Here is a 16,773-nt window from a genome sequence, read left to right on the forward strand (position 1 = left end):
CTGAAGCCCCACACTCTTACCTGAAAACAAATATTCATTGTGTGGATATACCACAATTGACTGCATTTTTGCCTACCCTCTTACATTAGGTTCATCCTTACATACTGAGATTTCATCTAATTAGTAAAAGGTGAAATTCATTATATATCTTAATCTATTTACAGGACTTGGTGGAGGAAAAACAAAAGAAAACAAAAGATTATCACTCTACCACCAAGCCCTTAAGTGTGAACTGTATGACAATATTGTAATTCATTACCAGTTCTGGCTATCCTACCAACTATGGTGTAGAGACAAAATTTATTCACCCAAATTTAAGATAAACTATCACCTTAAAGAAAAAGAATATGGCAGCAGTGACTCCCAGGTCAAAGGGCTTTTTCAGAGTCACTGATGGCAAAGTGCTGAGAGAAAATATATTACATTCTACTCTTCTACTCTCTTAATGTATTATGTATAGAATATAAACATGCCCATATCAAACTCAACTAGGCATTTTGCCAAGACTTGCAAAAATGAAACAAGGAAAAACAGCAAATGAAAAATACATTACTTTTTGTGCCAATTTTTTTTTCTTTCTTAAAAAAATTTATTTCTTATGGAAAAAATTCACACAATTCAGAAAAAGCAAAAATTTTATTTAATCACAGTAAATTTTTTCATATTACTTTTAACATGACTTATTATAATAGCTGAATATGCAGTCCTTCAGACATTTTGTAGATGTAGTTATGTATGTATCATCCAAATTTTATTGCTACACTATTTTCTCTAAATTGGCTTCAACATGGGAGGTGGTATCAATTTATACTCTACCACCTCCCAGGCTGAAGCTAGAAATAATGCTACTTTGTTCATGTTTCTGTGACACTAACTAATTATTTCTTCATAGTATGTCAGGTATAAGTCCTTTCTTGACACTCAGAGGATTCGATAGATCTTAATACCCCTTTTTCCCATATTGAGACCTTTTCTATTATTTCTCTGATTAATTTATTCTTTGCAGTTTCTCTTTATTCTCTTTTTACAACTTTTCTTAAAGGGCTGCTGAAAATTCTGTAAATTACTTTTTTTTTCATACTCCCAAGGTATTCCTTTTACACAGCAGTCTAAGGAAACTCTCTAGCTCCATCTTTAGTTTTGCTAATTTACATCTGAGTTGCATCAACTGATATTTTGAAGTAAAATTTTAATTTCACAAGTTCTTATTTAGGTACTTTATTATAACTGCCAAATTTTCCTACATGTATCTGAGTGTCTTCTTCTGATTACTCTATTATCTCCATATCTTTTCCTCTGGTCTTTGATTGGGAGTCTTTCTTTCATGGGATTGATATTTCTCATAGTGTGGTTTGTCATGATTATATGGTTATCTTTTGTTTGAGAATTTTTTTGCCAGTTCTTTTGCTTGCCATTGCCTTTTTCCAGTGATTAATAGGGACAGACAAGTGGCTTGTCTACTGTTTGTGTGGGCTTTCCAATCCACCTGGCAGTCAGTAGTACATTACTGGGACACTGCCCCACCTTTCTGAGTCTAGCACCCAACTTCAAGGATTTAGTTTGTGGGTAAACACAGCTGCTATCTACTACTTAAAACAGGGAGAGTAGAAAAATAAAGGCATAGCTCCAAATGTAAAGCTCCAATTAATAAACTCTGATAAGTTCCCTGATTAACAGTCCTGATGAATTCTCCTATTTCATGTTCCCATTGTCTGTGCCTCAAGTTTTGTCTTGTTTCCCTACTTTTATTATAGATTTAAACTATCTTTGTTACAGATTTATCATTGTGGGTTTTTAAAATTTTTTTTTTGTCATTTCATGAGATTTTGGCAAGGATGGGAAAAGAAACACATTAAAACAAAAATCAACATTCAATATTCAGTCATAAGGGCTTCACATAGCTGAATTTAAAAACTGTAAATAACTTAATATGATAAATTCTTTACACTATTACCTCTCATAATGATGCCATAAGGCAAGGTAAATAAATTTCAAGATTAAAATGATCAAGCATCTTCAATAGAGCTTTGACAACAATTTGGACCTTAAGAAATTAAAAACAAAATCTGTGACACCTCAAAACAAATCTAACCAGTTCTGTTTTGTTCAGCTCCAGGATATGTTAGAGAATCAACTGGTAAGTGCTGAATAACTATAAATATATTGCTCTTCAAGAACTGTCAAGTTGCCATTGCAATTATAAGAATCTAGTAAAGCTTTTAATTTTTTCTGAGAACTTCCAAAATCATTTTAGTCAACAATATTCTCCCATAAAAATATCCAAACAAAGGGGCTCGGACTGTCCTAACTCTACTTTCTTGGGGCATAATTTGGCAAGTTTCTTTCAGGCTTAGAAATACTCATATTTTATACTAAAATGCAATGAATCCTTAAGATCCTTTAAACCACCAATCCATCCCATAATCCTTTATTGGTTTAAAGGATGGTGGTTTATTGTTTAATTATTCACAACTTTAGAGTCTGGTATGGTAAAATGACAGGACTGAGTACAAGATGCAATTAAAATCATATAGAAGACAAAGGAGACATCACAGTGGAAAAGACAGTCTAGGAAAAGGAACAGATGAAACAAATGCCAAGGAAGTGACATGGACTTGGCTAAGCATGGGACAAGACTAGACCAGGGCCACTATTATCTCCCTGACTTTTGACCCATCTGTTCCTTTTCCTAGACGCTCTTCTCCTCTGTGACATCTCCTTTGTCCTTTCTATAAGCTCTTACTTGTATCTTGTACTCATTCCTGATATAGTGTTCCCCATACCAGACTATAATGCTTCTCAAAATAACAGACTTCTGGGGCCCTAGATTAATTTATTGTACTACTTAAAGGACAGTGACAGCACCTAGGTGTTATCTGTTAGTGTGTGTGTGTGTGTGTGTATATTCTCTGCCTCTCACTATACAAATGTGAAAACCTTGAGATTTATCAAAATGTCCACTATACAAAATAAATAAGTAAATAATGGAGGAAGTCAGGGTTAAAGGCAAATAGAGAAAGTAATGGATCATAATCCTGTACTTTTGTTAGAGACAGATTCCATAATTCATAGGGCCAAAGGGGGGGGTAGACAATAGAACTTTCAAAATAAAAAAAAAAAAAAACACTACTTATATTATTAGCATCCTTAGCTGCTAGAAAAGAAAGCTGCCTTAGAAAAGTTAAGTGCCTTGCCCAATGTTCCATGGCTTGTTTTGTTAAAGGAAAATACTAGTTTCTTGATTTCCAGGGCTGTTGCTGCAATACTACACTGAAACTAAATACACAATGAAAATTAGTTGCTATTATGGCAACCCCTGGGAGAAACAGAAATACCTATTCCCATGTGAAGAAGAATAAGTTAAGCTAAGAACCTAACATAAACATTCTGTGAGGTTTGGTAGAGCTGGAAGATATGAAATGACCTGATTGCCCCTAAAAAGTAAACAGTGGTGAGGCAGTAATCTCAGAGGCACACGAGATCCCTATTGCCAGCAAAGGGCAAGGGAAGGAGGAGAGGTCCCAAAATATACATATTCATAGAAGAAGGAACCGTTAAATGCGAAACTCTGAATGGTAAAGGAGATTTTAAAAAATTTCTTAGGGCACTTCTCCAGAAAACAACAAAAATTAAGGTCAGGTCTCCATAAGTCAGTTAAAGACTTCTGGGCCCCTAGATTCATTTATTTGGCTCTGCTGACTGTTTGGCTCAGTTTTCCCTTAGCAAGTGTAAAAATCGCTCAAACACCACCACCCTGGGATCCTGTTCAACCAATTCAGATAGCTGTGGCCTTTTAACTCATATCCAAGTGTCTTGGCTTTATACCAGTATCATTTCTCCTAGTACGGCCTAAGACTAAGTGTGAAAGTACAGAGTTCAAAGAGCCAGGAGTTAACTGACCATTCCCATTCCAGAAAGGCTGGTTCTTTTCCTAAATACGGAAACTATATCAAGACATTTTGATCATTCAAAATTACATATCACACTGGAACCACAACTATAAAAAGAGAATTAGTAGAAATACCACCATCTATTCTTAAAGAATCTCTCTTGAGGTGCTTTAGGTAATTTAACTTTTCTTTTCCAGCCCAATCCCTTGGGAAATAAATAGTGATGATTTATTAAAACTTATATTTTACAGATAAGAAAACAAGTTCACATGCAGAGAGAAAAGGGTATCTTCAGGCTACACTACTTGCTAAATCACACTCCTTCCTTGTAATTACTTAACAAATACAGAATAGGAACTTGTACTTGGGTGAAGCTGACTGTCGTTCGGCTGACAGTATGGTTCTAAAGTATTCAATGGCCCTGGTCTCACTTGGGTCCCCACTCTATGCTGTCAAATTCTTTTGCCAGGATCAGTTTACTGTCACCTCTCCCACTGACACCCATGTTTGAAGATGTTAAAAACAGCTTGAAATGACAAGTTGTTCTTGTAGCAGCAAGAAATCTATGCAATACCACCTGTCTCTTAAAGCTCTGTGGCCATAATATGCACTGCAAGACAGTTTCTTGATTTATAATGTCTTGATTCCTCTGACCTTATTGTCTCACGTGATTCTCAGCATGGTAGATAAAATTCATAGGTAGAATTTTTTTTAAAGAGTTATTTACTTATGCATACAAGAACTGGGGTACAGGCCAGAGGTGTGGGGAGTGAGAGGATTCATCAGAGAAAGAGTGGGGATTAGAACAGGCAGACTGACTGAAATGCACTGCTGAGGGGAGCAGCAGGTGAGTCAGGAGAGGTCTGCTGCTCCCTGGCCAGGGATGGAACTTGTGCTGCAGTGGTTGCGGACAACACCGTAGGTTGTGTCTTGACCTCTTGTGCCACCAGGGAGGCCCAGAATGTTTTTTAATGAAAAGTAGTAGTGGGCATACGGAGAGAATGATCCTAATATACATAGGACTATGAGAATACAATACATAAAAATTAAAGAGCTATTTCTCCCTGCAAAGTAAGTTTTAATAATAGGAGATCCTAAAGGAACAAAGTTGTATTTTGGTAAAAAAAAAAAAAAATATCAAATGGTCAGTGTAAAAAAAGCAGACGCTTAAAGAAGCAGGCAGTAGTGCCCTCTGGGTTGCCTGTCAAGAAGTCTGTCCTGTATAGTTTCTGGAGAAATTAAGAAATGCAAATGACCTGGACAGATTAACAGCACCCGGAGATAACTAGCAGGATACAAAGAAACAGCACCTTTCACTAAGAGGAGGCTTATTCCTCCAGGCAAACAAAGAAACAGGACAGAGTCAACATCTGTTTCATATAACAGCTTGGCTGCTGAAAGAAGGAACCTTTAAGAAAATGGCTTAGCTGACAAGCCTCAAAAAAATCATTCAATCATTATTTCATGGGCTCATATAAATGGGTAAATGAACACAACTTGCATTTTCCATCCTCCCTTCACTGCTTTCAGAAGAAGAAAAGTTGTCTTTTCTTTAGAAGAAAAAAATAAAGTGCATACAAAAGTCTTCATGAACTTCCCTTGATTGACAACTAGCAGCAATGAATATTGAAGTGCAAAAGATAACGAAATGCATTTTAGCTTTTCTTTGTCTTTTCCAGTGTCAACTGGGGAGACAAGACTGCCAAAGAGTATACAGGGTGGGGATGGTGGCTGGAATGTGGGTAGGGAAACAATTCAGAAGTGGTTGACAAAACCAATCACAGTTTCAGATTCAGTTCAGGAAAGAAAAAACAATATGATGACATCCGTATATTTCTCCAATAAATATAATAAACCAAGCAAGTTAAGAAGCAAAAATTCCCTCTTGAGAGTCTATCAGTTTGCAAATGAAATTTCAAAATCAAACAAAATTATCTAAGAAAGCATAAAAATGTGTAGATTTAAGAACTGGAGATTTCTAAGTGAAAAATTCTAAGAGCTGTGATGTCACTGCAGCGTGGACCACTCCTCCCCACCCAGCTAATGCCAGGTGCTTCATTACCTTAGCAATGTAGTGAAAATAAGTAAGACAAAGAGAAAAAAACAAGAGGCACTTTAACAAGAGATTATTTCACGAGGAATCTAAAAACAAGGAAAAGTGACTAGAAAGGGACAAAAAAAATTTAGTATTAACGCCTGTGGAGTGCCAACAATATGCCCGACAGCTAACCAAAACCCTCCAACCAGGTCCCTTTTCTATTTCAACAAGTGTAACACAATGAAAGAAAAGATTACCTGGTCTGTGAAGGAGAAGAATGACTGCAAGAAGAAAAAGCAAGAAGAAAAAGCAGGGCCTCCGTAGTGGCACAAGGGGTTAATCGTCAGCAGTATGAAGCAATCTGCAGCTGCTGCAGCACAAGTTAGATCCTCAGCCAGGGAGGTGACCCACATGGCTCAGCACACCCCTTCAGTGTCTGGCCTGCACTGCTCCCCTCAGCAGTGTGTTTCAGTCAATCCACCTGTTCTGCTCCCCTCTCTGTCTCTAGTGAATCCTCTCACCCCCAGCACCTCTGGCGTGTACCCCAGCTCTTGTATGCATAAATAAATAAATCTTTAAAAAAAGAAGAAGAAGAAGAAGAAGAAGCAATTAATAAGTGATTTGTGTAACTTTTAGGACTTTGGAAAAGGCTTTTATTAAAAGATGGGGGGGGTTAGGGAGATTGGGGGATGGGAGGAGGACACAAAGGAGGGTACAATTATAATAAAATCAATCTTTCAAAAATGTTAGATATGAGCCAGCTGATGTCTCGTATTTGACCTACATTAACTAATTTAGTCTTCACAAGGATTATATGATGTAGAACTATTATTTCTACATTTTACAGATAAGGAAATAGAGATACAGGAGGTCAACTTGCCTAGAATCATACAAAATGGCTGGGCTTATGAAACAAGTCATGGGGAAGAAGGAGAATTACTTGAATAATTAATCCTTCTGTCTATCCAAGATCCCTGATGTGTCTTGCATGACATCCAGAAAAATAATAACAATTCAGAGCAAGACAAGCAGAGTAATTAATTAAAACTAAAAGAGAAAGGATTTAAATTAGTTTTAACCAAAATAAAAAAATTCCCAAATGAAAAAAGATGCATGCAGGAAAAAAAAAAGTTCACTACACAGTAATACAGAATGCCCTTCAGAGGGATCAGAATTAACACTCGGCCTTGCTGGATGGTATTTTAAAATTCCCTTCAGGTACAAAGAGATTAACCTAGAAATTTGTTCGAGGTTTATAAGAAGTAATATTTAGCTTTAACCAAGGGGATAAGAGTCTCTCCTAGTGCCTATTATCTAGTTTATGCAGAGCCTGTGCTTGTCTTGATGCTCTATAACCTCCACCACTTTCTGGAACTCAGTCTGGCATATAATATGTAATAGTTGTTGAATGAATAAATGAAAGATTAAGTCCTATAAAAGTTTCTGAGCAGAGCAGGTGTTCATATTTTAATCAATACATTGTTAATGGAAATAATACCAGCAAGTGAGGATGTTAAACTGTGTATGCAATGATGATTAAAAAGCAGCAACAGACACGTGGGAGCACTTCTCTTGTGGCAGCCACTGCATAAAATGCTTTATGTATAGAGCACAATGGTTAAGCACAAGCACTCACATTGATTTCTACCGACTTCTCCAAATAATCTTGATCAAGTAACTCAATTAATCTGTGTCTAAGGAGTCTGTGTCTCATTATCTTTCAGATAAAGGTAGCATCTCCTCTATGTATGAAACTACAAAGATTGAATGAGAATAGGTAGGGGGTGAGATGTGGGAATAAGGGAAAATAGAAAATACAGAAGATAATCTAGAGTTCCAATTTCACATAGAGATAAGCATAGGCAGAGCAGCCTGGTAGGTGTGACAGAAAAGCTGAGAGTAAGTTATTCTCAAAATATAGAAAGGAAAACTTGCCCATCAAACCAACTGGCTGCAGTGATGATGTCTATATTTGTATTGCCACTTACTTTGTACTTTTATGTTTACTTCTCCCCCCAATTTCATTATTTTCAAAACTTCCATCACTTTCAATTGTTACCATGAATATCTCCATCTCTGATCCAGGAGTTCCTTGAAGACAGAGACACATTTCAAATATCTTTTATTTCCAGCCCCCAGGGTCATGCTTATCACACAATTGTGCTAGAATGATTGTGTGAACAGAAAATGCCATATGAGAAAATTTTATGTGAATGTGAGTTACAGGAGTTTTTACATGGAAGATGTAACAGTCTCTTGTCAACACTGATCCTAAAGCACTCAGCCCTATCCTTTTAAACGTCCAAATTCTCAGTCAAGCAACTTTCTCTCAAACACATTAATTTTAAGAGTCATAATTCTCCTAAATGTCACATAGCTTATAATGGGATGAACCTCTTGGTATATAAGACACACTCTAAATCACAGGAAAGCTTCACTGTTGACATGTTAGCCTACTTGCCAGCATTGTTGGGTGAGACATCACCTAGTGTCCACTCCTATTTCAGGTGGTGTAGATCATCAAAACATATTTGTTAAAGGAACTAATGAACGAACCATCAAGGAAGGAGCTCTCCCCATTGTTGGTCTCTGACCAATTAGATTCTGCTCGGAAACTCACCTTCTCCTTAAAACTGCCTCTCATCTCAAAACAGAGCTATTATAATGAGAGATAAAAGAATATGGTGCTCAGGCTAGATATTTGTTCTTCAATACCACATGCCAAAGTTATATATCATTAGCCTGGAACTGATGTACCTGTTCCAATCTCTGAAGTGCTATTTTTTTTACCTGTTATCTTTCCTTATCACAAAATAGGCATGATTTTGTGATTACGAAGCCCTTGGCATCCTCGCATTGTAATTTTCATTTCAGCAACACTCAGGGCACAGTTCTTTCAGCAAGATTAACTGGTGCTTGGGAACAGACGAATTCTACCTTATGTACCTCATCCTCTAATTTGATCAAGTATTGTACTAAATTTCAGTGGCATAAGGTCACGGTTACAATAGCTTCCTTGAAGTATTCACTTTTTATAACTGTCTAGACACATTCACTAATATCATGCAACACAACATCAATAATAAACAACTTATCAACTAATCAATAGTTTCTTACATCCAGAGGGTATTCAGTAAGTTACTGTAAATAATAAATTACTAAGTATTAACCATATTTAAAAGCCAACAGAATACTCAAGCTGTATATTTTGACTCAATGTGTTTTCTGACTTTAATATTCTGGCCCCTGAGAAGCAGAGTCACCAGAAATTGCAAAGTAACATTAAAATATTCAACTGAAAAGAACACAGACTTTTAATATTTTCATATAAAAATTATCCTATTATAGGAACATTCATGTCTTACGATTTTGCAGTCAAAATGAGAAAACCAAGTATTATCTTAAAGGAAAATCAGAATTTGCCAACCATGGTTGATTTTAAATATTAATGCTACAAAAGTGAAAGGTAGCTATAAAACAAACTTCGATTGGTAAATTTGTCCTAGATGTGGCTCTCTAAAACAAACAACTGAAAGGATCAGTCAATATACTAGATTAATGAAATGACAAAAATAAATAAGATGGTATCAAACACCATTAAAATGGTGTAAAGTTTGTGCTTCAATTTTATCAAGCTAAAAATAGGTCACAGTCAGAATAAACTTAAAAAAAAAACAATAGAGTAAGGTCAATATCACAAAGTGATTAAAGAGATGGAAGAGAACCTTCTTCTAAGTCATTAAACTCACCAATATTATACTCAACTCTGGAGCACTTGCCATTTTCCTGCACCATTAGAGAATTTAGTAGGTTCACTGGATTGACTGATTTCTTTGTTAACCTATTTACATGGGTTAAGACCCTGACTGACATAAAACACAACCAAAAAATCCCAGACAGAGAGTTTAATGAAAGACTGAGTGATGTATAGTTTGGGGTGCAGCCTATCCAATAAATGTGGTTGGCCAGCAAAGAATCCACTGGCAAAGATTTATTATCGGAACAAATACATTCTAAAAAGACCTAATACCATAAAACCTGCAGTATAAATACAAACTGCTCTAAAATACAGGGGGGGGGGTTGTGCTGCATAATGTAGAACTTACTTTGTGTGATTGTATTAAAATTTTCTTCATATTTTTCACTCTAGAATAAACTTTATGAAAAAACAAAATCAAAGAGTATAGTGTATAAAATGGCATCAGTAGTATAATTCTTTAGTTCATACAAAAGAAAACAAAATTTATATTACTTAGAATTCTTCAACAACCTTTAAATCATATGTAAGGAGAAAGAAATATTTCCAGGAATTGCATTATCAAGAGAAAAGGCAAAAATGGAACACCTACTAGAATAATAAATCATCTTGCTCTAACTATATGCAATGCATTAATATAATATGAGTAAAAGTTAAAGTCAGACATAGAAATGATTTTAAATGATATACCTCCAAGTTCTTTTACATTCAAGATGGCATTCTGGAATGGCACTGCTTTTATACTAAAACCTAAAATTAGAAAACAAAAATACAAAAAAAGATTAGCAACCTAATTTTAAAAATGCATGCGATACTCATTCCTCTTTATAAGGCAAATTAAGTTACTTTTCATAGCTGAAATTTACAATAGAAACACAATTTCCAAGATAAATTGATAACTCAATATTAAAATCTATCATTTTTCAAAACATAGTTATGTATTACAGCAAAATATAACGCCCTTCTTCAAAACACTGCTTTGTTCTGTTATAATGTTACCTTGTAAATTTAACCAATTGTAAGAAAAACACAGGAATACAGAGAAACTTCAAATAAAAGATTAAATCTACAAGGATTCTTGCATCTAACATATTCCTAAAGTTAATTTTCCTTCACATATAACTCAGCAGCCATGAAAATTAAGGTAAATTATAAATATATTAGAATTACATAGTTTTTGTTAGTTTTCTTTCAAGAATATGGTTTATGTCACATATTTTAAGTGTAATCATAATTATTTATGTATAGGCAATCATTCTATAATACATGCAATTAATGATTTCCATGATAAAAATATATTCAGAGAAGTTTTGTAACTATGTATTTAAGACTTTCTATTGTCACTGAAATTATGATTGTAGAGTTTATCAGGTTTATAAATTTTAACATAAACATATCAGCTGCAACATGAGTATGCATCTACCTGTACACCTACACACTCACACACACACATGCATACATTAACTACTTTTTAAAGGATCCACAAAAAAAAAAACCTGGAAATAGTAATGATTCCTGGGAGAACTGGGGCTCTCGAGAGCTTAAATACAAGATTCTTTTTTTTCATTTGAATGTTTCACCATATATAAGTACTTCATAATTTAGTCAATGAGTTCTGAACAGCTAAGCAATTTAAGGTTTTAAGTATTATTTAATATATAAGATTGCAAAATAAATACAATGCAGTCCCCTTTTAAAGAAATTATCAACACTGTGAAAGAGAAGACGGAAATACTTTTCATTTGAAGTCAGTTATAAGTGCCCAGAAAGGTAAAATGTTTAAAAGTCTGATGTGGCTAAGATCAATTCTATTACATGGCTTTGCTTTGCTTAATAAAAAAGGAAATCAATATGTACCTCTTTATAGTCCACCCTGTCATTACCTGTCCTTTTCTGTGTACTGTCCCAACACATAAAGATTCCATGTAATACCTTCCATTTAAGGCAGTGAATATCAAGTAATGGTTAAAAAGTGACTTTGGAGTCAGACAGGACTAGGCTTAAATAAGCCCTACAAATGTGCACAACCTACTAACTAGCCTTGGTTTTCATTAGCTGTAAACCCAGAAAGATAGTATCTACCTCATAGAGTTGTTGTAAGGACGAGATAATAAATGTATTTGTATCAGCGCCTGGTATAAATAAGCACACAAAAATGATCGCTGGCCTTTCATTTCAATCAGTACTTTATTGTTGATGATTTAATCATTAGGTGTGCATGCTTTCTGCCTGCCTGAATATATTGACACATAAAAACAGAAATCCTGGTTTTGAATGAATGAAAAGTACTTTTGTTGGAGCGATGGAAATGTGAACAGTTGAAATTTGTTGCACAGAGCATACATGCTCACACGGCTCTCTAAGAATTTTCCCAAACATACTCCATTCCTGTATGTGTTTAATGCAGATTGAAACACTCGGCACAGCATTGTAGTTAATGGTGCATGCAGTCACTGAATCTTAGTAAAATAGCAGGAGGAATGAAGAGGCAGCCCCATGTGGCTAAACACTGGCAGGTACCTAGGCCTGCAGGAAAGCCTCTCCAGGTGTCTGGCCTCTGGGAAATTAGGGAAAGTCAGTGCCAATCACAATACTCCTGCTGGCACTGAAATTTGCCTGCAGGAGAATTGGATGCTTGAATGTATCTACCTACCTCACAGGCATGTTATATGGATTAAAAGGCAATGATTGTGAAATCTTGAAAACGAAAAGCCCTATGCAAATGCGAAACAGTCTATTAGTGGTTATGTTCGGGACAACTCAAGTAAGGGTTTTCCAGAGAAATGGGACATGCCCCAACTATGAAAAAAAAATAGCTCTGGAGCACACCAGCAATGTTTAATCTGCTCTGAGTCTTAAAAGCTTACATATCGATATGCAGGCACCCAAAGGGAAGTAATATCCTTCCAGAAATTGCCGCACCCATATGCAAAATACATTTTTTGAAATTTATTAATCCAACAGGCAGATCATATCACTGTTACCATCTTTAATTCCTACAGACTTATAATAAACTGACTAAAAAAATGTCCTCAAATATTCACGCTAAGCAAAGTAACCAAGCAATGTTATTTATAGGCATATAAATGTTTCTGCAGAATACTCATAAATGTTTTCTCTCCAAACAGAACATGTGTGGCTAGATTTATATTGCAAAGATATATACAGTCTTCCATTTTGCTGTCTTCATATTATTTTTATAGTACAGCTATGATAATTAATGTTCAGAGTACAAAGCCTGGATAATCAGTCTAGAAAATAAGAAACTGGGGAAAAAACCAATAAAAAACATGGAGGAAAAAAACCAGTATTTTTTCTATTTCAGTCATTTGAAATGCTCATAAGGATTAAAGGGAATTAAAATTAAAAGCCACACTTTCAGTTTATCAGAAGGGCAATTAAGAAAGGCAACTCTCAGGTCAGCTGTATTTTCTTCCTTTATATTGCACTGGGTGAGGTCAAATGAGAAATTAACAGTGTTTTTGGTAAAGATACAAAGGTCAAGTCATGAAAATACCTTTTTTAGGGTTGCTCTAAGGAGTAAAGTCCTTCTTGCTGGGCTCTATAGCAAGAACAGCTGGGTTCAAATTCTGACTGTATCATTTCTTAGCTGTTTGACTTTGAGCAAGTTAATTTCTCTGTGGCTTAGTTTCTTTATCTGTAAATGATACAGGTGACACTCAGTGCTATAAAGTGTTTTTTATATTTTTTAAAAAGATTTATTTATTCATGAATACAAGAGCTGGGGTGTAGGCCAGAGGCGCAGTGGAGGGGGAGAGGACTCACCAAAGAGAGTGGGGAGCAGAATGGGTGGTTGACTGAAATACACTGCAGAGGGGAGCATTGGGTGAGACAGGAGAGGTCTCCTGTGCCATATGGGTTAGCTCCTGTGGCCGGAGATCCAATTCCCACTTCAGTGGCTGTGGACTGCTTCATAGTGCTGAGACTTAACCCCTTACACCACCAGGGAGGCCCTAAAGTGTTTTTTGTTTTTTTTTAATAAAACTAAAATTCCAGAATACTAATTATTACCAAATGACTAATAGATGCTTTAAATTACTCCCAGTCAAAATTATATGGGGCCTCAAGTTCTTATATATTCTGAAAGCAGTGTAAAAATAAGATCTATAGTAGTATCAAAAACATTTATTGAGGACTTTCATAGACTAAATATTTAGAGTCTTCCTCAACACTTCCTATCCATCACCAAGACTGTCAACTACGCACTCACTAGTTCTCAAATATATCCACTTTTCTCTATCCTCCCTGCAGAACTTCAATCAAACCACTCTACCTCCTGGACAACTCCAAGAACCTCCTAAATAAACACTCTACATGGATTATTGACCTCCTTGACCATCTCTGCACATTAGAAGTGATCTTCCCAAAATGTTCACCTGTTCACATCACTCCCTTAGTAAAAATCTTCTCTCAGCTTCTCCCTACTGGGGATACAGTTTGAAACACCCAACAAGGTCCTGTCTGATCTGGTTCCTCTCACCCTCTCTAGGCTTACTTTGTACTATCTCCCCCTCAAGTTATATTCTTCAGTGTCTAAAATATAAGCTATGTTTCCTTGATCTCCGGGCCATTGCACATACTGCTCCATAAGTTTTCTTTAAATTCCTCTGGCAAATTCTTTATCCTTCATGGTGGTGTTTTAACTTTACTTCTCCAGGCAAGCTTTTTCTGGTGCTCTTAAAATAGGTTGACTGTTTTTTTCTTCCAGCCCACAGGCTTTCTTCTATGTGATTTTCACAGTTGTAATTACAGAACGGTTTATTTATTTGTTCTACTTGCCCTCCACCAAAGCTTCCAGGATCCATAATGTCACCTTGTAAATTTTATCAATTAGTAAGAAAAATATATGGAAAATAGAGACATTTCAAAGAAAATATTAAATCTATGGACTTCTGCATCTAACTCCTATAGTTAATTTTCTCTCACATATGACTCAGTAATTGTAATAATGCTGTATGCCCGTCCTAGGCACACAATAAAATCTTAATGTTTATTTAAAGATCTGTGCTAAGGGTTTTTTTTTTTTTAAAAAGATTTATTTATTTATTTATTTATTTATTTACACAAGCACTGGGTACAGTCAGAAGCGCGGGAGGGTGAGAGAATTCACCAGAGCCAGAGTGGGGAGCAGAGCAGGCAGAAGGACCGAAGTACACTGCTGAGGGGAGCAGCGGGCGGCAGGAGAGGTCTGTGTGCCATGTGGGACCCTCCTCCGGTGGCCGGGGAGCAGTCGGTGAACAGCCGGGGATCAAACCAGCACTGCAGAGGCTGGGGGCAGCTTTGCAACCCAGCGCTCAACCGCTGTGCCACCGGGGAGGCCCTGTGCTAAGGGTTTATATAATCACGTGTCACTTAACAACTGCATACATTCTGAGAAGGCGTTGTTGGCTGACTTTATCATTGCACAAATGCCATGAAGTGTACTTACACAAACCTAGAGGATCCAGCCTACTACATAGGGACCACCATCAATTAGGTAGGATTCGTTGTTGACCAAACATCATTTGTGGTACATGACTGTATCTGTTTCCTAATTTAGCTGTCACTACAATCTTAAAGTAAATGACTATACTACTGTTCCAGGAAAGATGTGAAGTCTAGAGGTGTTGAGTACGTTGGGCACAGTACTAAGTGCCATCAATATATTCAAAATCTGAAACCAGGTCTCATTACCAAAGTCCTACAACACAGTACCATGTCCATGTATTAACAAGCTGCAAGATTCACTTGTTTTGTCCAGTTTTGAGCCTAAATACTAAAGGAGCTGATTGGGAAAAAATATCAATTAAACCCATAGTTTATTCTCCCCCATTTATAAATAACCCAACCAAGAAACAAAATAAGTTTTCAAGTTTATACTACATTGTGTTCTTATTCATGGAAAAAAATAATAGCATGTGCTTAGAAAAGTTTTAATAGACTTTATTTTTTTTTTAAAGATTTACTTATTTATACAAGAACTGGGGTATAGAACAGAGGCACGGGCGGGTGAGAGAATTCACCAGAGACAGTGTGGGGAGCGTAACAGTCAGATGGACTGAAGACACTGCTGAGGGGAGCAGCGGGCAGAGGCAGGAGAGGTCTGCCGTACCATGTGGGTTTCTCTCTGGCTGGCCAGGAATCGAACCTGCACTGCAGAGGTTGTGGACAGCGTCACAGCACTGCACTCAACCCGCTGCACCACAGGGGAGGCCATAGACTTTATTTTAATAGACTTTATTAATAAAGTCAGGATCTTAGGAGAGAGCAACGTCTGACTCAACCATGACAATAGGCCTGTTCTGTTTCTTCTTCAAAAAGTAGGTGTCCTCTGATTCCCTCCACAGGGAGCTGGTGTGTGAGGATATGACAAAAGCTGTCATAGGAGTCCTAGCCACAGCTTTGAGACTCACCAGCTACATTTTTTTCTTGACCTTAAATCCCTCATCTACAAGATGAGTGCAGTAGATCAGCTCCTCAAAGTTTCCTCTAAAATTAGGATTCTATTATTTATATTAAACAAGGAGGAAATAACAGTAACAACTGAGTCAATCATCAAAGGTCTCTAGTATTTGGCTGAAGGCCTCAGGGGTAGGTCTCCCCAGGCTCCTTTCAAATAATCTGATGGCTAAAGCCTAAATTATGCAGTCATTTTTTCCTGGCCTATCTAAGTTACATTAGTAAGACTGAAACCTCCCCTAAGATTTAACCCCACAAACTTTAATAAAAATGTGACTTTGTAACTCTTTGGGGAAATATTTGTTTGCACAGACTTTTTGTTTTGGGTTTTCAGTCCTTAAATCCAACAAAACCTCTGATACAAGGGAGCTGGGTTTGAAATATTTTTTTATGCAGGGACAGCATTTCTGGAATTGTAACAAGCTTAACTTTGGGAAGGATGCTAGTCTATTTTTATTCATTGTGTAGAACACATGAGTATTTTACAGATCAACTTCTTCCCCCGACTCCACAACAGGCAAGAATTTGCACACAAACACACCAATACTTGGTGTGTGCTGAAATTCTTGGGTCGCTCCAAGAACTGCTGAAGTTTCAAAAGACAATCCACAGATTGGGTGGCCTTTGAC

At 36.5% G+C, this 16,773-nt stretch overlaps 1 protein-coding gene across 1 annotated transcript in view; it reads right to left on the bottom strand.

Annotated features, from left to right (window-relative positions):
* Window positions 1-16,773, bottom strand: part of ARL15 (ARF like GTPase 15) — a gene marked incomplete at both ends in the record, with an annotated part of 369,776 nt that overhangs the window by 221,070 nt on the left and 131,933 nt on the right. Inside the window, one exon of the mRNA XM_084234156.1 lies at window positions 10,376-10,435. Within this exon, the coding sequence (XP_084090282.1) occupies window positions 10,376-10,435 (60 nt within the window). The remainder of the gene's footprint in view (window positions 1-10,375; window positions 10,436-16,773) is intronic.

Source organism: Talpa europaea, assembly GCF_964194135.1.
Source record: "Talpa europaea genome assembly, chromosome: 5".
NCBI classification, from domain to species: Eukaryota; Metazoa; Chordata; class Mammalia; order Eulipotyphla; family Talpidae; genus Talpa; species Talpa europaea.